At 38.0% G+C, this 22,439-nt stretch overlaps 1 protein-coding gene across 9 annotated transcripts in view; it reads left to right on the top strand.

The window, feature by feature from the left end:
* The window catches only part of Odr4 (odr-4 GPCR localization factor homolog), a 48,823-nt gene that overhangs the window by 7,558 nt on the left and 18,826 nt on the right, over positions 1–22,439 (top strand). For 4 of the 9 annotated variants that reach the window (NM_001427702.1, XM_039091346.2, XM_039091353.2 and 1 more), the window contains 10 exons: positions 1,021–1,127; positions 2,343–2,379; positions 3,012–3,152; positions 3,820–3,915; positions 4,829–4,894; positions 9,425–9,553; positions 10,160–10,250; positions 12,600–12,770; positions 19,405–19,512; positions 20,080–22,125. In NM_001427702.1, coding sequence (NP_001414631.1) covers positions 1,021–1,127; positions 2,343–2,379; positions 3,012–3,152; positions 3,820–3,915; positions 4,829–4,894; positions 9,425–9,553; positions 10,160–10,250; positions 12,600–12,770; positions 19,405–19,512; positions 20,080–20,147 — 1,014 coding nt within the window. In that variant the 3' untranslated portion in view covers positions 20,148–22,125. Of the gene's footprint in view, positions 1–1,020; positions 1,128–2,342; positions 2,380–3,011; positions 3,153–3,819; positions 3,916–4,828; positions 4,895–9,424; positions 9,554–10,159; positions 10,251–12,599; positions 12,771–13,872; positions 14,344–14,424; positions 17,439–19,404; positions 19,513–20,079; positions 22,126–22,439 lie in introns of those variants that run through there. The other 5 variants (XM_063272321.1, XM_039091351.2, XM_039091348.2 and 2 more) reach the window with 4 other exon arrangements.

The raw sequence follows: 22,439 nt of genomic DNA, 5'->3' as shown, positions 1-22,439 counted from the left end.
GGAAGCCTCCACCTTCGTAACCTCCACTTCAGATATCTCACTCTTGTCTTTAGCAGTTTTTGCCTTGGAAGAAAAGCATGTATTTTCTCCCTGACATGTTTTCAGACTTTTGTACTCTTCCATTTTAAGTAAATTTGCCTTTTCTGATATTCATCATTTTTGACGGTTTGGAATACGTTTTGAATATGCTGCTTAGTTTTCTCCCTCAACCTAGAATCACCGAACCAGTGTTTAGATCAGATTCTCCCATGGGCATGGCTGTGGGAGGCCATCTTGATTGTTAATTGATGTGCAGTCTCAGCCCATTGTGAGTGGCACATTCCCAAGGAGGTTTCCTGTGTGCTGTCTTCACTCTCTTCAGACAGATGGTTTTGTCTGCAATTAAGCTAGACTCTCTCAATTAAAAATACAAGTAGAAAAGAAATGATGTATCTCTCAAGATACTGCAAGAAGTAACTTTATAAAATGTATTGCTTATTTTCCACGATTTTGGTCATTACGTAATACTTTGCTTTATGGAGCAATTTCTTTGACATCAGTGGGTCTCTTGAGTGGTTGTTTTCAGACTATAGACAATAAGATGACAAATTAGACCCCTCCACACAGTATTGTAAGACTGCCACATTCATGACCTTCTAGCCTCCAGTTAGTTAGTATTTCTGACACAAATTAGGTAACTATTCTGATTTTTTTTTCTAATTTTTACTACTTTCATGGTTTGTAAAATTTAAATAAGAAATGCTAACTGGGCATGTTGTTAAACTGTCACTTATTCCATTTATAACAAAAATCAAGTTTGTATTCTGTATTTCATATAAACAGTAGTTGCTCAAAATTAATTTATCATGTCCAGTTAACTACTAATTATAGGAAATTATGTTTTTTACTTAAAACTCAATTTTGTGTGAATCGTTTTATGAAGTCACAAATGGTTAATATATCAAATAGTCCATGAACTTATTGTCTTTTTCCACATTTTTCATTTTACAATGAATTCATGTGTATTTTTCTGTCTTTCAGCTAATATTTTCTATGGAAAAATCTATGAGTAGAAAAAGACTATGGAATGTCACAGAGGACGAGGTCTCAGAACGAGTGACACTTCACATTTGCTCTTCTACAAAAAAGTATCTTTTATTTAGGTGTTTATGGTTAGTGTGTAGTTCTGACTGGCAGTACTAGTGCTGTCGATGAGCCCACAGCACCCACAGTGTACCCTGTAATGAACCAGCTTTCCCCTCCTCCCCACAGAATCATGTGGTATGCAAAGCACACACTGACAGTTCTTCCCTTAAGTTTATGGTAGTCATTCTTGTGAAGAAAAGACTCAGTTTGTCTTTAAAGAACACATCGTTGCCAGTCATTGGTGGCCCCTGTCCTTAGTCAGTGCCTGAGAGGTAGAGGCAGGCAGACCTCTAAGTTTGAGGCTGGGAGTGAGTTCCAGGACAGCCATGGCTACATGGTGATACCCTACTTCCAACAACAAGAAACTCACATTGCTATGATCAGGTCTGCCAATAATGATGTTAATAGTAACAATGGCTATTAATTTTATGCTGAGTTAGGAAAAGTCTGCTAAAGGATTCTGAATCCCTTGTCAGCTCCCTGTCCGTGTATATTTTGCACCATAGGTTCTTGTCAGAGACAAACTTAAGCAACTAAGGTTTTTGATGTTTTAATATAATCTTCACCTTCATTTCTTAAAGATAAAATGCACCACTCGAAGCATCCAGAACTGAGCTGGGTCGTGTAGAAATTCTTATGCCTTTGTATGTCAAGTGGCTTCCTTAGACTCTGTCCTCTGTAGCTCCCCAGGACAGACAGTCACTAAATAAAAGACACAACCTTAGGATCCTCTACATTAGGACTGGGAAAAGACAAAATTCAAAAAGAAACTTTTACTGCATAAGATGTGTGTTTAATATATGTGACACTTGCCTGGAAGGTATCACAACCCAGTAAATCAGTAAATGTTCTTTATGCATTTAAGTACAAATGTTCTTGGGCTTGCTCCTGTCCAGATAGCACTCCTGTATGCTGTGGAGAGCATGTCGGAGCAAGACCCCAAAGGTGCTTTCTTTCCATTTATTCTGACAGTAATATTTATAAACAGAAGGGAATTTGTGTTTTGTTTCCTTTTCTAAGCACCATGAGTACTATAGTCAGCAATTAATATCCATACACTTATTTACATAAATGTATAGTTACAGATCTATATATGCCTTTAGTATATGAAGTACTGTAATTTGTAGGCACTTGGATGTAGGTACCCTTTTTAGTTTTTGGATTATATTTATTACCAAGAATTCTTGTGTAGTCATTTGTGACCTTAATTAGTAAAGAATATCTTGTCGAACTTACGATGTCCACGATCCAAAGGTAAGAAAAAACACTCTTAAAAGATTCTTTTTCTGTTTTAAAAGTAAAGATTCATCTTTGTATTTAGTTTTAATAATTTCCAGTGCCATCATTTCTTTTCAGTGTGTATGAACTCTTGCAGTTTTTTCTTTTGTTTTGTTAATCCCCTGGTTTGTATTTGAGAAGCTGGTGGTAAAGGTGACTGAGGAGTTTGTGTAGCAGCAGTGTGCAGTCAGCCAGCTCCCAGTGTGGTACAGAGAGCAGACCAGCATGTGCCTAGGAGCAGTGTGAAAATAACTGAGCACGGAGAGCACAGCCATCTGAGGGCTACTTGGGGAGCACTTGCTGTTAACCAGTGTGTTACAGTGGGCTGTTGAGGCCACTGGGAAGCTCGTACCTAGAGCACCAGTTAGATCCTGCACAGCTCTCTGATCCTTTTTCTACCACATGAAGGTTGCCAAGATTGTTGAGCAAAAAATTACTAAAATTAATGCACGATCACTTTTTTACTTGTTTCCCTTAAATCCGGAAATTTGGTCAACAGTTCAGGATTTTAGCTTGTTTGAGTTACCAATTTTATATATTATTTTCTTAATGCATGTGTTTTACCTAAGCCATATCATGTTTTGTTTTCCACCTCTTTCCTGATAAAGAGTTCAGCAAGACCTGCAGATTGGAAGTATCAGAGTAGAGTGTCTGCCTCATGGCTGTCTCTAGACTGTACTATTCACGTTAACATTCACATCCCACTGTCGGCTACTTCTGTCACTTACACTCTGGAAAAAAACACAAAGGTATCAATGTAAAATATGTTTTCTTCAGTGGTGGCTGAGTGGGCGCTCTGCTGTTAATAAGGTTCTGACATTTAGAATCCTCAAAACTTGTAATCTATTTTAAATGATTGTTATATGGATAAAGAACTTGTTACTCTGGCTGGATTTGGAAAATTTTGAACATAAATAATATCATAATACTAGTATACTTAGCATAGCAGGAACTTAATAAATATTTATGAATTAGCATATGTGGAGTTTGATTGTGTCCATAGATCTAATGATGACCTTCTGTTGACCCTGATTTGTTTTGCCTTTCTGTTTTCATTCCTTTGTTTTTCTTCATTGCTCTTTCGTTTGTATTTAATTTTTCTTCTTTAATATTGCTTTATACTACTCAAGGCTCATATTTTTACTTTTTAAAAGATCAAAGGCACTATTGGATTTTATTTCTATGCTCATACATGACTTTGGAATTTGTGGCATACATTTTAGGAAAATATCAGAAAAGTTATTTAATATGGATAAGGTGCTAAAAGATTAGGACTGTGCTTTAATTTATGATACTGGATTTAGACATTGTGTTATTGACACTTGGACATTTTCAAGATTTCAGTGTTGTAGGTGGAGAAGTAAGAGACTTGTTTAGGATAACTTGATATCTAAAAGATTTTGTGTTGTTTTTAAGAGTGGACTTACACGGTGGGCCAAGCAAATAGAAAATGGTGTTTATCTGATTAATGGACAAGTTAAAGGCAACGATTGTGACCTATTAGAAGGACAGGTGAGTTAAGAAAAAAGTTGTCTTACTTATGAATTTTTTTAAGGAAAAATAGATTTATCTTTAGTCCTTGTTTTCATTAAAATCAGTCTCCCTTACTCATTTCTAGGTTCTCTTGTTTTTTAATGTATTTATTTTCCTGCAAGTCTCTCTGTAGCCCTGGCCTCAAACTCACAAAGATCTGCTTGCCTCTGCCTCCTAAGTTCTGGGATTACAGGTGAGCGCTGCCTTCCTGAGCTCTACTGTCTTTTACAGAAAAGGACAAGTGTTTTTCTCAGAAATTGGTAGGAAAATGCTATTTCTGGTGTACTTAAGATACTGAATCCTGGAATTAGAAATTCCTGCACATCTGCACCTAAAGTCTATCTAATCTCTAAATTCTAAAAGCTTATTCACAACTAAATAGCTGGTGTTCTACCCTCTGTAGTTCTGTGTGGAAGGCTCTGCAAGGGTCTCTCAAATACCTTTGACCTAAACGAAGATAGTCTTCCCTGTAAAGCAGGGGTCTGCAACCTGGAAAAGACAAATGGCCAGGCCTCTGGTTTTAGAAGACAGGCTACTGTAGTGCAGCCGTTCATCTCTGCTGTCCCATTAATGAACCTTAGATAAAAGTACAGAGGGATGATCTTGACAGTTCCAATAAATCTTGATTTACAGAGAAGGCTGGGAATGGGAGTTTGACCTGCAGAAAATACTTTACTAATCTCAAATCTAGAAAAGTTGAAGTAGGGAATAATTTCAAGACAATAATTGATTGATATAGATTATATAATGCAATGTGTCTGAAAAAACAGCAATGTAAAATTATTAAGACATATTTTCTTTGTGCTATTTAGAAAATGCAGAATGGTTCCTAAATTGTTCTTTGGCTTTTGTACACAACCGTAACAGTCTGGCTTTCACTTGTATTTTTTAGAAAAAAAATAGAGGAAATACGCAAGCAGCTGCTCATTCCTTTGATGTCCGAGTGCTAACACAGTTGGTAAATATTTTTAAATCCACTTATTTAAAATAAATTATTTCATCAAACATAATGAAATAGTAGGAATATAATTATATGAATTTAAAAATCTAGAAAGATGTGAAACTATGTAAAACATTCAATTATAACAAAGTTACTCCCAAGATGCATTGCTTGGACTAAACTATTTTGAGCCTTTTGGTATCAAGGCTGTTATTAAAGCAGGTAGGTAACAATTTTAAGAGCATGTACAGAATCACATGAATGTGTCTGTATGTATTTACATTTTTGAGTTCTTGATTTGATAATTAAAGTTAAAATCCTTAGAAACTTAAAAGATAATGTATGTTGATGTACTGAGAGTTGTCATATATTTAATTTAAAGTGTATCTTTATCTTATACTCTAATTTGATAAAAAAAAAAAAAAAAACCCTCTCCAAAGTGGGCTAGAACAATGGCTCAGTGTTTCAGACCATTTGTTATTTGTTATTTTTGCGGAGAGCGTGGGTCTGATTCCCAACCCCCCCTCATGGTGGCTCATAATTGTCCATAACTTCAGGGAATCCAGTGCCCCGTGACCTCTGTGTGTACTAGGCACACACATGGTCCATAGACATACATGTAGACAAGGAAACTATACTCAAGAAATAAAGTAAATCTGAAAATGCTCCAAAGTTATTAATTACAAATTTCATTTTTTTTCTGCATGACGTTTTAAAATTGTATACCTATTTGGAAATTTAAAGTTGGATATATTGAAGAAACTGAATTAAATAAAATTCACTTAAATTAAAACTAATTTTTTAAAGGTTTATTTATGTATTTTATGTATGAGTACACTGTCACTGTCTTCAGACACACCAGAAGAGGGCATTAGATCCCTCAGATGGTTGTGAGCTACCATGTGGTTGCTGGCAATTGAACTTAGGACCTCTGGAAGAGCAGTCAGTGTTCTTTATGGCTGAGCCATCTCTCCAGCCCTATTAGTTATTTTTTAAATGCTGTTCATTTTAATACTGCCTCAAGCTATCCTGGAGAACAGACCATGATTATAGGAAGTATAAGAAACTTCATTTCAGTGTTACTCTAAACTTTGAAATCCAGAAATACTGCCAGAACTTTCAGCTTTTATAATTAAATTGAGAAAATGGAGACAGTTGGATTCGTGATGTGTCTCTGTGTCTAGCTGTATAATATTGTCAAGTGGGCATTGGATCTCCACATAGTTTCTAGTGTATTCTTCATAGTACTTAACAGGACACTTTTGTCTTGTATTCTACCTGACTTTAGGTTTTAGAGCTGCCCTTCTTCTCAAGACATGCTAGTCTTTACAAAATGGCCCTTTACTGGGTTGACTAACTTCTTGATACTGCCTAGTTAAAATGTCTAAGTCAGGGGACTTTATATTAGTGCACTGTTTTCTTTCCTATTTTCTAACCTGGTCTAGATGTCTGCTATGGTGTCTTTAATTCTTCAACTATGTTTCTTACCCAGGCCATCTGTGTCCTGCGGCCTTTAGTCAGAATCCCGCCTGTACATCAACATCTAGCTGGTTCACTAACAAAATAACAGCATGAGGTTAGGAGGCTGAAGGCACTGGAGGATTTGGAAAGAGTCATGATAGATGTATTGCTTAATGTATGGAATATTCAAAGAATAAAAAATAATTATTAAAAAAAAACTTAACTCCCAAATGCTAGTACTTTCATTGAGTTTCGTTTGGTCAGCAAAGCCTGAGGGATCATTTTTTTCCTAAACTGTTAATGTTAGTACCAAAACCTCTTTTTCTTATGAATGCATTAGATTCTTCTTTTATTAATTAATTTATTAATTCACTTTACATCCTGATCACAGTCCTCCCTTTCCTGATTTCCCTCACCTGGGATATCAACCACCCTGGTTTATCAACTCACTGCAAGATTAGGTGCATCCTCTCTCACTGAGGCCAGGTAGTGAGGCCTGGTTATGGGATTGGGATTCACAGGCAGGCAACAGAGTTAGGGTCAGCTTCTGCGCGAGTTGTTGGGAGACCTGCATTACGACCAAGCTACATATCTATTACATATGTGTGTGTTTGCGGGAACTAAGACCTGTCTGTGCTTGTTCTTTGGTTGATGATTGAGTCTCTGGGAGTCCAAGGGCCCAGGTTGGTTGACTGTGTTGATCTTGTGGAGTCCTAGCCCCTTTGGGTCACTCAGTCCTTCCCCCATTAGATTCTTTTTTTTTTTTTTTTTTTTTTCGGAGCTGGGGACCGAACCCAGGGCCTTGCGCTTCCTAGGTAAGCGCTCTACCACTGAGCTAAATCCCCAGCCCCAGCCCCCATTAGATTCTTAAAGGCTGTTTGTAAGACAGTTTGTGACATTTGTAGAACTCAGCAAAGTATTTACCAAAAAGGCACCAGATCAGTCCTTATAGCCTTTAAAACTCTTTCCTTTGTGTGTATGAAGTATTTTTCATAGGATAGTCTATTTTAGAAAGTGCCTAATACATGTGTAGTGTAACTATTAAAATATGATAAAACACATCTTCCATTTTATATTACACATGTAAAGTGTATTTTCCCAGAATGGAGTGAATTCACCTACAGCAAGGGTCTGTGAGCCGTGTGAGGAGAGCCCATGGTTCGCTCCTTCATTAGCTTCTCAGTGTGCTCCGTGACCAGGGGAAGCGCACACAGACACTGGCTCAGCATCCTCGTCCTGCCACTTCATTTGCTGACATTTTCAAAATCTTATCGTCACTTTGTGTGTGAGGTTTTGCCTGCATGAATGTATGTGTACCACGTGTGTGCCAAATACCTGGAGAGACCGTAAGAGGGCGCTGGATTCCTTGAATTGAAAGTACAGACGTTATGAGTTGTGTAGGTGCTTGGAACTGAGCTTGGGTCCTCTCCAAGAACAGCAAGTTCTATTAACCCTGAGTGACCTCTCTAGCTCCAAGAGATCTTGTTTGTTTTCTTAATAAGAACTTCATAATGATTAAATATGAATTAAATACCTTTAAAGGCTGCAAAGATAGCTCAGCTATTAAATCACTTGTTGCTCTTGTACATGCTACCAGAGGAGAAAAATAATCATGTTTCACTCTGCCATAAATCACAGGAGCTACAATAATAACTTGCCTGTGAGATATGCCTACTTGTTCAGCCACTTCTTTTCTTAATTGGATATATAAGGCCTCCTTCAAGAGATAGAACCATACCTGACACTGTTGGTGAGGTCAGGAACCTGAAACTAGATAGGTCGAGGGCCCTCAGGGACAACCTGCCATTGTTATTCTGCTAAATCAGCATAGCAGTAGTCATTTTACAAGCCTAGTAACATATTTCCACACCCTCATCAGAGGAGCTTCTCAAGTAGATGGTAACCAGCTACAGTCGTGCAGTGTTAAGAGAGCCAGCCTTTGGAGCACTGGGCCGTAGTAAATGAGGTTCTTTACCACACCCTTCTCAAGGCTCTGATCTCTGCAGAGGAGGATATGGAAAGACTACGAGAGCAGAGGTGGTAGATGACTCCGGGAAGCAGCATTTCCCAGGCAGCAGGGCGGATCTGAACTCAGAGACTGGGACTAACACTTGGATTTGTTTTAATCTTTTTTCCCCTTTCCCTTCTGATGCTAGGCCTTGAGAAGCACTTTCATTGTTACCATGCTGCCTTTGTTTGAGCACTTCAGACAATCAGACTGAAAGTGTCTGAGGTAGGGCTGCAGTGATGGCACTCACTAGATGTTCTTGCTGAGGACTCAGCTGGTTCCTGCCATTCACATGACAGCTAACAGTCATGCATTTATAACTGTGACACCATCTTCTGCCTCCTCAGTCCTGCAGAAGCATGCACACGGGCGTATGTTCCAGGCAAAACATTTGTTTGCGTATAGTAATAATAATAATAATAATAATAATAATAATAATAATAGTAATAATAATCTGGAAACCAAAAGGCACTGAATAGAGCTTAGACTGAAGACAGTAGGACTTGTGATGTGGAAACAGCCATGTCATCCCTCTGAAACCATTAATAGCATTTTCTGCTGGCAGTTCCAGCTGGTGCTAGGTTCTTACCTGAGGGAAGTGTAGGTTGCCTTTAGCATATAAAAGTTACATATTAAGAGCACAGAAATGTGTGGCTGTTTGTTGTTTAGAATTTTACCATATTTGTGGTATTCTAATTTGTATACTGTTGTGGTTTCCTGTGTTCCAACCCTGTGTCTCCTACTGCAGCATGGCTTCTTTATGCAACTTTTTATCTTTATAACATTTAGCTGAGGAACCTACAAGTAGTGGATTTTTAGGAGATATACTAAGTATTAGTATTTTAAATAGTCATGTTCATGAGAAACCATTGCGGTTTCTATCTATATTAAGAATGCCTAGAAAATAATACGCAACTTATAAAAAGACCTATAAAGAACTTTTAATAACTTATAGAGAATATTTTCAAGAACTTAGGCAAAAAGGTTTTTTTGGTATAAAATGATTTCATGATAGTTAAATGTTTCATATAATTAATAATGTTAAAACTGTTAGAACTAAAATGGGTTTTATCTTTCAGCTCCTGAATTCAGACCACAGATCCACAGCCACAGTCCAGATCTGCAGCGGGTCTGTCAACCTTCGGGGAAATGTGAGGTGCAGAGCTTATATCCATAGCAACAGACCCAAGGTTAAAGATGCTGTGCAGGTACAGAAGAGCGCCTTAGAGATCGGGAGCAATTTATCCAGTATTAAAAAGTCCTAGGCGTTTACTTTCTTTCTATCTTAATTTTATGGTTATTAATTTGACTTTAATTAATAACGGTTCAATCTGTTTTTAGATTTTTATGTGTAGACTATGTGGATTTAGTAAGTGTTCCACCCTTGTAATATATCAGTAATTTTAAAATATTTCTTCTAAGGGAAGCTCAGATTCTTAACAAGAGAAGTATTCAAAGGAAGAATTGTTAGGTACTGTTTCAGAGTGCAGAAATGCAAAGATGACCAACTTTTACCTCATAGTACATTTCTTAATTGGAATATTGGGAAGACTTGTTTAGATGAAAAATTTAATTCTTTATTTGGTTGTAATTTACTATTTAAATATAAGCTATATAAATTTATCATTAAGTTACAAATGTGTTAAAAATAATGGTAATGGGTATGCTAAGTAGATAATAATAAGAAATAGAAAGATATGTCATTTATTGAGTGGACATTCTTAGCCTGAAAGCAAACTATGGGTTTTATTCTAATGAAATAATTCAAATTTGAAGCATTTTATTTCTTCCTGTGTTTTTGCATTCCCCCATAGGCAGTGAAGAGAGATATTTTGAACACAGTTGCTGATCGCTGTGAAATACTATTTGAGGACCTGCTTTTGAATGAAACTCCAGAAAAAAAAAGTATGACTATAAATAAGTTTTTTTTGTGTTTGTTTGAACAGTTTCTTACAGTAAGATGTCACGATCTAACATGTATGTCATACTCTATAACATGTTTTATAACAGTAAGTTGTCTTTTACGTTTGTGCTGAATAAAATCTTTTCCATTGCTCCCTCTTCCACCATTTTCTAAACATTTTCTATTAGCAAAGGGTCAATATTTGTCAGTTCCAAGGGAGAGTCTTTTCATGTTCTGGAACCCATTTTTTTTTCATTTTTAAAATTAGTTATTTGAGAAGTTTTTTTTTCAATTTTTCTTGCATTTTCTTCAATAATTTATTTATTTATTCAGTGTATGAGTGCTCTGACTTCCTGTACATCTGTGTGCCCTAAGAGGGCAGCAGGTCACATTGCAGATGGTTGTGAGCCACCTGTGAGGGTTCTTACAGTGTGTTTGCTTATACTCCCTCCCTCCATCACCCCTTCCCACATCCTCCTCCCCCACTCACATCTGTGCGTTTTAAAACACAGCCCATGTAGCTGCACTGAGTGTGTGGTTTTGGACATGCTGCCTTCCACTGGAGCATGCTTGACTGTATGGCTTGAGTTGAGCAGATCGCATGCCTGCTGTCACAGGTGTTGTGTGTTCATCTGTGCAGTGGCTCCGCGTGTCTGGGAACACTGTTATGGTCATCCATCACGTCTGACTCTTACAGTCTCAGTGCCCCTCTTCATAACCCCGGGGCCTTGGGAAGGCCCCATTTAGCGCTGAGCATTCTCTCATTCTCTGCACCATGGCCAGTTGTGGGTCTCTACACCAATTGCCATTTACTGGAAAGAGACTTCCCTGGTTAAGAGATTCACTCATCCAAGAGTATAACAATAAGTCATTAGCAGTGAGTCAGTTTAATATGATGCCCATTTTCTAGCATAATAGTATCTGACCTAGGGCCTATGACCTAGCCAGCCATGTGTTCTCACCCTAGCACGGCACTTGATGTGGCCCTTAGTCCAGTGGGAAACTCTCATGGCATTCATGTCTGTTTCACTGGTAGACATGTCGTACCAGGCCGTTGTTACCGTGGCCAGCAGGCTTCCCTGCACGGTGCACAGCACCTTTTAGTTCAAATTAACATAAGTTTATACGCACTATATAGTAATATTAAGTATGCTTTTTGAAACTACACCCTTGTGCCTCCATCCCTACTATTCTGTTGGTGAGTGAGTTTCTTATTCTAAGTAGTTTCCCCTTTCTGTTTTAATGAGTCATTAAATGTATTGCAACCAATTCTTTGGCATTCAGTTTTATAACAGTCTTTCTTCAGTCAAATCTACAATCCAAATTTTAAGTGTTCTTAAAATTTTGTACATCAATTATCCAAACATATTAAAGCCGTCTTTGAATTTTTAACTTAAGATTCAACTATGTTTGGTTGAATAATGTCCTTTATCCTTTTGCATGCTGTCCTACAAACTGCAGTTATAGAATGCTAACACTAGGGGGCGGTATGGTCAAAGAGTAAAATTCTTCAGTTGTACACAAATGGGATCATACAGGGACACTGGAAGAATCATCTAGTTTATGTCTCTGTGCTCCCCATGTACTTAGGGAGTCCTCAGCATCTTCTGTTTGTAGTTATACAAAGGAACCCCAGTCTCTTGAAGAGGAAGTGTAGATTGGTAACAGAATGACCCCAGTTTTCTACTTGACCTTTATATTGATAGCTTTTTAATCATATGTGATGCAGACAACGTAGTTATTCTTTACAAAGACGTCTACTGTTGTGTTAATTTGTTAGATGTGCATCTTGAGATTAATAGCAGTTATATTTATGTAGTAAGTTTTTTAGACATTTGGAGACGTATAATCTAATTCGCAAGTATCCAAAGAAAGGTGAAACCTGGCGGTTAGGGAGATGGCTCACTGGATACAGGTGCTTGCACCCAAGCACGAGTACCAGACAAAGCCAAGGTGGCATAGACGTCTATTCCCAGTGTAAGGGAGGCAGAGGCAGGGAAGACCCTTGTTTTGATTTCACACATGCATAAATGAAGAAAAAGTTAGCAATAAAATCCACAGTACTTATAAGATTAAAACAAAAGGGTGGCTATTTATCGGGGAGTTATAAAATTGATGGGGAATTCCATCATAGGACAGAGTGGGTCCTAAAAGGGCATGTGATTAGCAGTGTCTCCTCATTAAAGGCAAGGAGAGTGTATATTCACAGGCTTACTGCTTAGAGCCCTTTGAAGAAGCCAGGGCAATCGATGGAGGAAAGAAATCAATAAAAGCAGTTTTGTCATTTAGAAGTAAGACATTACTGTCATTTCAAACATTTTTTTTAAATAAATACTATATTTTCTTTTCAGATTATGAACTTCCTCAGCGAGTTTTTGTCCCCCTTCCTGGATCTACTGTAATGTTGTGTGACTATAAATTTGGTGATGAATCAGCTGAAGAAATCAGAGACCACTTTTCAGATATGTTAGATCATGAGATTCAAATAGAAGACGTGGAAATTGCAGAGGAAGTAAACACAGGTAATTAAAGTGTGCGTGAACCACACCTAAACTCACTATGCCTTCCTGTTTTTTAAAGCTAATTCTGTTTAATACTTTGAAATATTCACTGAGGTATGTATAAACACACACACACATGACAAATCTTTACACATAAAAAAACCAACCAACCAGTCAACCAACCAAACACTCCCTCCCCCCCAAAAAAACAAAAAACAGTGTTTTCTTTGAAAACTTTGCCCAAACTTAAAACACATCAAATATTTTTTTTTTTTTTTTTTTGGTTCTTTTTTTCGGAGCTGGGGACCGAACCCAGGGCCTTGCGCTTCCTAGGTAAGTGCTCTACCGCTGAGCTAAATCCCCAACCCCAATTTTTTGAGTCTAGCAAGTCAATCTCCATGACACAAATTCAGCCTTAAATATATAAAACTATTTAGCTTCCAAATATTTATTTCAGTGTGAGAAAAGTTTTTCTGAAACTTTTATAAAATTCTCCCTGCGTAATTCGTCATTTTATTTGTGTCCTCATTTTATAAGGAGGACACGAGAGTCAGGTGGGCAGTTCCAGAAGTCAGATGAAGGCGATTTGGACAGAGCGTAGACCTTCGATATATCTGGTTGTGTAGCCCAGCCAATGCCTCAAGCTGTTGTTTGCACATTTGATCTTAACCTTTGGAAGGTTTCATTTGATTTGCTTTTTTATCTGTAGTAAGTCCAAGATATAAAAATGCATATATAAAGAAATGTGCAATTTTATTTCTAAATGTTATATAATAAGATTAATTATTTGCAAATATTAATAGGTACTGAGTAAAAACAGCTTATTTTAGAAATTTGTGGTTTGGTAGAAAAATTTTGGATTACTTTCAAATATGAATGCTTATTAAATTTGAATATAGCCATTTTAAAAGTTCCTTTTCTGATTTCTTACTCAATTCTGTTAATTCCTAGTCCCCATCAGGGAACAGTACAGTGTTACTATTGTTAGTCATAGGTAAAAATCTAATATGCAGGATTTCATATATGACCGCCCCCACAGGTTGAGAACTGCTGGGTACTAAAGGGCTCTTAGAAATGTTGATGTGATCTTTAGAGTTTATGTGATTCATCTTTTTTCTTTTAGTATAGAAATCTGTACCCCAAGATGAATATACACTATTCTTCCTGATTCCGAGTAGCAGTCATCCTTCCTGTCACCTATCCTTCATTCAAGAATATGAACCAATAAAATGCTTGCCCTGCTTCCTAACGGTTCATGCTTTAAAGTTGAAGCTAACCGTTCTAAATATTTTAGAGCCAAAGAGCCCCACAGACTTTATTCTCTATGTTAAAGTTTCCAAACAACATTTTTTTTGCCTTCCCTTCTTTTGCCTTCCTCTGGCTTGGGAATTTCTAATCTGTGATACCAAAACTCTTAGGGTCTGAATTGGCTTCAGAAGGCCTACAAGCCTCTTGAAAATATTTATGTATTTGCTAGGAAATGTCTTGTATCTTTCAATGGGTTAGTGATTTAAAGAAATAAAAGAAAAACTACTTTTTAAAGTGTACTCTGATTTGCCATTCTTAAAATAGTTCACCAAATTAACTTTGCATTCATGTACTTTTAATAGTGAAATGTCTAAATCAGTGTGAACATAATAAGGAGACTGTACTTAACACATACTAATTGGTATAGGTCAGTCACTCAACATGATGTCATCTTGGTGCAGTAAAGAGAAGGCAAACGCTGAGACACTGGTGGAACCGGACATACCTTTTGGAGATGAACTGGGAGCCTCATTCATTTTATGCAAATGCAACTGAGTTGTCATTAGCTCAGGACTTCCTGTTCTATAGTAAGATTTTAAAAATGTTTAGACAGATTCTCCATTATGTAGCCCTGATTGGCCATGAACTTCCTATGTAGACAAGCCTGGCTTCAAGAATCAACCTGCCTAGGTGTGTACCATCGCATGTGGTCTAACTTATCTTTACATGTAGGAGCACACTCTAAAATAGTTATGAAAGTATACCATCATGCAATGTATTCATAAGACAAGTCATTTATTACCATTACCAAATACTATGTATTAGACCATACCAAGAACTAATTGGCAGAATGGGTAGAATTATATTCCCATCCTCACCAATATGCTGATGCTTTAACTTCAAGTGCTTTAGTCTATGACTGTTTTTGAAGATACTTTTGTAGCAGTAAAAATAAAATAGCGGCGAACCGGTCCCTGCAAATATCCTGGTAGTCACACTCTCTCACTATTTCTGGCTCTGGCAGGCCTTTGGAACTAGTGCTGCCCTCACTCACAGCTCTCTTGGCAGGGTTCCACCATGCTAGGCATACACATCCCAATTCTGTGGTGACCCGGTGCATCCGGCCACCACACATTCTCTTGAACTCAATTAGGTCACCACATGAAAGAACATTTCACACAATAACCTCTGATACAATCGATAAGATATAATTTGCTCATCTAGACAACATAAAATTCTGTACACACCCATCCCTTAAGAATAGTCATAACAACCTGTCATATGTGCAAAGAGGAATCTTAATATCTGCCGTCATGTTCTGTCGTCTGCCTCCTTGCTCTGGCCTCCTCTGCCTCTCTAAAACTTTTCTCCTGCCCATCCTTCCTTCTCACCCAATGTCAGGCCCTGTTCTATCCTGTCCCTACCTTCACTTGCATAGTGACATCAACCTACTCTTATCTAGGTGGGCGGTTTATATCCTTATCAATTGGTTGTGTTGTGGATTGAGAATTTAGCATATAAATCTGATTGTTGGGTTACAGTTTGTTGAGTCTTGATTTTACCGGGTAGTTGGGAGTTTGTACTTTACCAGAGGGTGGTTGCTGAGAGTGTGGGCAGAGCCCGTGGCAGGGAGCCTCAATAGGCCAGCTGCTGCTGGACTCCTTTTACTGGGTAACTAGAACCAGAGAGTTCATAGCTAGCAGAGAGCCTCCAGGAGAGATACTAATCTGAGATGAATTAGTGCTAGTTGTTGGAACTGGAATGAATAATCGCCAAGGTACTCGAGGGAACCAGTTCCACAGCTTTTTATTTTACTGAAATGTATTTAAGAGATGATTTTGTTAAATGATATCATTAGCATAGGCTCTAATCACACTGTGCTAGCATTCTTATAACAAGAGGAAATTTACATGTATAAAGGGGCACAAGGAAAGATTACATAGCAAGGAAAGGCCATTGAGGACAAAGGGAAGTAGTAGATATTTGTAAGCCAAGGAGGGTGTACTTGGAAGAAACCAAAAATGTTACTACCGAGATCTTCAGCTTGCAGAACTGTGAGGAAAAAAAGATTTCTGTTGTCTAAACAAACAAGTTAAAATACAATAATATTCTATAATCTGATTTTAAAGATAGACTGATGTCAGAGAATACAGTACAGTACTAACTACAGGAACAAAGGGGACAGATAGGTAGTTTGGCAGTTAGATATGGATACCTATATGTATAATATGTTATATAGAAACCACACTGATAGGAAGCCATAACTTTGTAGATTGTACATATTTTTCTGTTTCTGGGATTGAGTCATGCACTAACAATATTACCTTTCACATTAGTAAGTGTAACCCTTTTAGACTCTACCCAGGTTTTGAAACATGAATCAATTATAACCAAGCTAATAAAATTCATTATTATGTATTGATTTCCTGTAATATATTGAACATTAGGACTCTAAAGGTACCATATAGTGATACTTCTCAAGAGTCTTGCAACACAGTAGAATGTACAGAAAAATAGATTGTTGTGAGCCAGGTAATTAGGTCTATAATAGAAAAGTGGACAGAGTGCCAGATATGCAATAGGGGCACCATCTCAGGGATGCTTCTTGACTTCAAGTTGATATTGAAGGAAGAATTAAGTAAAAATGACCAGGCATTTTAGAAGCTGAACACTGGTTTGAGATGTAGCCAAGAATAAAAATTATCTAGAATTATGTTAGCTTTGCTTCACTCAGAATTTGTTAAATTGGAAGGGATATTTTAATAATTATATATAGTTTTAATAGTGACTGTAGTCTTTATTATTAGGTGGTAAGGTATAAAACCACAAGTTTGATGAATATATTAAGGGTCTTTAGCTAAACTTCCTATTTGTTTGGGGTTATATGCATTTGTCTATTCATTTATTCAGTTTACCCAGACACATTGGGCGTATAGTTTTATTTTTTCTTTTAGATGCACAATGAAAGCTTTGTGATGTGATATGAGTCTAGGCTTGCCGCTAATAGCTGTATGACCTGTGTAAAACCTTTCTAAGCTCCAACTCCTTTGGGGTATTTCTAAAAAGAAATACATAATAAATGCTTCAGTACTTTATCACATAATTAGTTTCTTCTCCATGAACTTCTTTAACATTAACACAAATATCAGTGGTAAAGTATGAACATAGAATTTAGTAATGTACTCAGATTTACATAAATATACCAGGGTTTCTATGTACAATAAATCCCAGAAAATTATTGAGATTCAGAAATTTAGGGCAAGTAAACTTTCTAAATATTTGGTATTATTTCTAAAGTTTTGAAATTATTTTCTTGACTATTACTATTATTTTTGTTCTATAATGTAGTTGTCAAATAGTTGCTATGTTTAAAAATACATATTTTACCATGTAAATATCTTCAAATCACATACCTTTAAAGGATAAAGGGATAAAATGCAATTTGTCTGTCAGACTGACTCACTAATGGTGAAGGATAAGCATGGCTTTAAAATTGGATGCTTTAGTCATCTAGACACTAATTTAGTAATTCCACTGTCCCTCGTCCACAATCCCAGGTGAGAGTAAACTGAGGACACACCTTTAAAGGATGCTTTGTCAGCTTTGCCTTGCTGTCAGAGCCAGTTACTCTTTGTCCCTAAATATTCATATTTACTCCTTTATTGTTTTCCATGCTCTGGTGGAGTCCATGACTTTGTGCATGGTAGGCAAGCTTCCTACTACTAGGCTGGTTACCCATGCCTTAGTCTTCTGAGACATGTCTTGTTATGTGATTCAGGCAGGCCTTGCACTCCTTTTTCCTGATTCCATGCATATTCATATGCTTGAGAACCATTAGTGATTTAAAGGAAAAATTAATAATACTGATTCATTATTGTGGTGCTGGGAATGAAACTTGGCTTTGTGCATGAAGAAAGGCACGCGCCCATTCAGTTATATCTCAAGCTACTGTCCTTCCCTTTTAAGTCATGATCTGCTTCTGTATCCCAGGTTTTCTTCAAATATGCTATCTTTCCGCCTCAGACTCCTGAGTACTGAAACTGCAGGTGTGTGACACCACTATGGCCAATTAATTGTGTATATCTATGAATAAATTCTGACTATAGTTCTGCAGGGATAGGGAACTCATCTGTTTAAAGAATTCAAGTTCTGCATGACTGGTGAAATGGCACTTGCTGTCAATACTGATGACTTCAGTCATAGATACCTTTTTCAATAGTTTAATGTGTCATCTTTAATGCCGCTTTACTAGTGATTCTAATGTTCTCTCTCTCTCTCTCTCTCTCTCTCTCTCTCTCTCTCCACACACACACACACACACACACACACACACACACACACACACACACACACACATACACACACACGCAACTATATTCTTCGTTGTTAAGGGATCAATCTGAAATACTTATTTTCAAACATAGTTCTCTAGAATTCTGAAACAGTTACTGCATTGCCACTTTTGGGATATCAAGCAAGTCTCCAGGGCTCTCTATTAAAGATAAGTAAATTCACATAGGCAGATGTATATAAATTATTGTCAGCATAATGAAGTAAAAACTTACATTCAGGGGTTGGGCATTTAGCTCAGTGGTAGAGCGCTTGCCTAGGAAGCGCAAGGCCCTGGGTTCGGTCCCCAGCTCCGGAAAAAAAAAAACAAACAAAAAACAGAAAAACAAAAAAACAAAAAAAAAAAAAAAACTTACATTCAGGCTGTAGGGGTAGGTCAGGAAAAGTCTGATGACCAGAGTTCATCTCAGGTACCCTTGGATAAGGGAGAGAACAAACTCCTAAAAGTTGTCCTCAGACCTCACATGCCTGCCAACCATACGCATAGCATTCATATACTCACATCCATTCAACAATAAAGCTACATCACGTGTTCTGAGGACTATGTCACTTTGATATATAGTCCATGAAATTTAGTTCACCTATAAGGAGTAATGAACAAATCCATGTTATATAAAAGACGATCAGAAATCAGGAAAGACGACTAAGTGGATAGGAGCACTTGACTGCCCTCGTACAGGACCCAGGTTCAGTTCCCAGCACCCCTGTGGCAGTTCACAACCGTCGTTATGTCCAGTCAAAGAGGATTTGATACCCTCTTCCGATCTCTGCAGGCACAAGCCTTGTAGCACAGACATCCATGCAGACAGACAGACAGACAGACAGACAGACACACACACACACACACACACACACACACACACACACACACACACAGATACACATGCTGACACAGGCACATGGAGACACATAAAATAAACAAGTTTTAAAATAAAAATAAAGAGATCCTTTAAAATAGGAAAGGGGAAGGAAAATGCTGTTGGTTGTGTATATTCTTTATTGTTATATTAAAATGGCAGTTTTGAGTTTATAAAGAGCTTGTCCTGATATCTTGCAGCTTGTATGCCTTCCTGTGTGAATAGTGAGGCTTCACTGACCAACACAAATGATGAACAGCCAGAGCAACCAAACAAAACCATAGGAGTGAAAATTCAGCAAAACATAGGTATTTGCTTCCTTAATGACTTTGAAAGTGAACTGATTGTCAGTTTTCTTTTTATCTTAAAATTAATTTCAATTAACCAAAATGTTAGATTAGGACAGTATTTACTGAGTATGATTGAAGTTAAGGTTAGCCACACAATAAATGTGCATTATGGTGATTGAGAAGCCTACCCACTGAGCTGTGTTTCCACGTAATCTGAGTATGAAACAGCTGGCATACTGGGTGTGTGTATGTCCCTGTGTACCTATATGTATGCATGTATCCGTACATACATACATATATTTACAGAAGCTTTTAAAAATACTTCTTCTGTTTTAGTGTGCATTTGTGTACGAGAGATATTTTGCCCACTCTTTATGACTTAGCTTTTCAACTCACTATCATGTTTCTAAGACATCACTGGATTTTAGTCCGTACATACCTGTGTATTTGGTAGTGTGTACATACATTGTTCATCTCTGTGTGTAGTCGTATAGGCATGTTCCCTGTCTCAGAACCTAAGGGTCGGTCACGCCTTCCTTTCTTTTGCTCATCCCACTTGCATTGTTTTGTTCGTCTCCCTTTTAGGTGTGATCGCAGCACTAGCAGTTGCAGCATTTGCTGCAGGCATCTCCTTCCATTACTTCAGTGACTAGGGGAAGGCCCAAAGAGCTCCCTGACCATCCAGAAATCACTGGTCCACAGCTACGAAAGCTAAGATGTAAATGCCCACCCCACAGAAGCCGGCACCGAGCTCTGCCTCGATCAGGTCGTCTGTTAGATGATGTGTTTCTGACGACGCACATGAATCACCAGCTGCCCTGTTAGCCCTGCTTTTACTATCTGGTCAGGCTCCCAAAAGTAAACTGCGCATCTAAGTGGAGTTGCATGTAACAAACCACTGTTCTGTATTTTCAGAAGGGTCAAATGTGAGCTATTTTAAGAGCTCAGTGCTATTGAACTAGATCACACATTGATCAGAATAGTGAAGCTTCAGGCAGTCAGTAGCAACCATAGCAGACGTATCATCAGTAGTTTTCTGGTAAGTTCATCTAGAGGACTTTTCTAATATGTACCCAGTTGCAGTATGTTATAGACATTGATTAAATTGGAGGCCATGAATACTATTCTAAGCATACACATGGACCATGGTTTTCTTTTTTCTTTCTTTTTCTTTTTTCTTTTTTCTTTTTTTAATAATTTTATTTTTCTTGAATATTTTATGTATTTACATTTCAAATATTATCCCCCTTCCTCCTTTTCCATACCCTCTCCCCCTACCCCCTGCTTTTATGAGGATGCTCCCATTCCCATCTACCCACTCCAACCTCAACACCTGGCATTACCCTACAATGGGGAAACAAGCTTTCACAGGACCTAGGGCTTTTCCGCCCATTGATGCTCGACAATGCCATTCTCTGCTATGTATGTGGCTGGAGTCATGGGTCCCTCCATGTGTCTCTTTGGTTGGTAGTTTAGTCCCTAGGAGCTCGGGCGGGGGGGGGGGGGTTTGGTTGGTTGGTATTGTTGTTCTTCCTATGGTGTTGCAAACCCCTTCAGCTCCTTCAGCCTTTTCTCTAGCTCCTCCATTGGGGTTCCCTTGTTCAGTCCAATGGTTAGCTGCAAGCATCTGGCAGAGGCCAGTAGCAGCACTGAGGTGTACTGTTTGCCTCCAACCAGAAACAAAGAGGAATGTAAACCTGAGATGCTATCCTAATTAGGGCAGTTACTATTCAGCACCTCTCCCTTGTAGTTCTATGTAGCTCCTGGCAGAATAAACTAGAAATATTTCTAACTTAGACCCAAGACTCCCATCAATTATGACCAAGCAATATTTTTTCCTGATTTTATATCATGAGGTACAAATGCAGTGAAATGGGGAGAGATAAACTATAGGAAAAAAATTAAAGTCATTTCCTGAGGTTTACATCAACAGTGTAGAGAATAACGGTAGAGCCATAGTGTGGATGAAAGCCAAGTAGTGTTCCTCGGAATAACGAGGACGCTCTTTAAAGGAAGAGAGGAAACTGCAGATTATTTAGTGGGAGTAGACTCAGCTGAAGAGATCAGAGAAATGGAAGGTGGAGCAGCAGGAAGGCTGTAGGGAGGGAGGAGTGACACAGTCTAGGAGCACCCTGAGGGAGAATGGAAGAGAGGCAGCCCTTGGCAACGGGTTTCTGACACTCATTAGCAAAACAGACTTAGTGAACAAACAAACAAGCAAATCCACAAGTAAACCACAAGTCTGAAACAAGGTTCCTAAAAAAGCCAAAGTGGCTATAAAGATGGTCAGGTAAGCCGTCAGTCACATGCACAGTGCACCGCCAGTAGCAACAGTGTATCCAGGAAGTGGTAAAACACCTTCATTGTTGTGAGGGGAACTGTGGGAACTGGAAACTGGTGCAAGGTGAAACTCAAACAAACCCTCATTAAAGAAACTGAAGAAGGATGGTCTTTGATAAGAAAAATTACTCAAGAAGCAAGATTTGGAATTGAAGTGTTCATGAACAGACAAAATCAATATTGTAAATTTAAAGTGTTATTTGTATAAAGCAATCATAATGAAGTATTTAAAGAAATTGTAGAAATTGTAAACACATTTAACACTGAATAAATATTGTTATGCAACATTAATGCGGAATTTTAAGATAACGATGTAACTGGGAAAATCTGCTTTGGGAGATAGGAGGGTGGTGAGGATTCAGGAGCCAAGCCAAGGTAAGGTTTGAATGTGATTGTTTCACATGAATTACTTTCAGGGCTACCTTCTCAAAGAATACTCAGGTGGTGAAACATCCCAGCGACACAATACAAATAAAGGGGGACATTAGAGGGCCACTGAAAGGTGGAGTAATACTGACTGCACACCTCACAGCTACGAGGCTCTGGGCCTTGCCTCAGCATAGAACAAAGACTAGTGCGGCCTAGCTCAGGAAAAGAAAATGAAC

The sequence above is a fragment of the Rattus norvegicus genome, chromosome 13 (genome assembly GCF_036323735.1).
Source record: "Rattus norvegicus strain BN/NHsdMcwi chromosome 13, GRCr8, whole genome shotgun sequence".
Taxonomy (NCBI): domain Eukaryota; kingdom Metazoa; phylum Chordata; class Mammalia; order Rodentia; family Muridae; genus Rattus; species Rattus norvegicus.
Note: the sequence above shows the minus strand (reverse complement) of the source record. Positions and strands in the feature narration are given on the sequence as shown.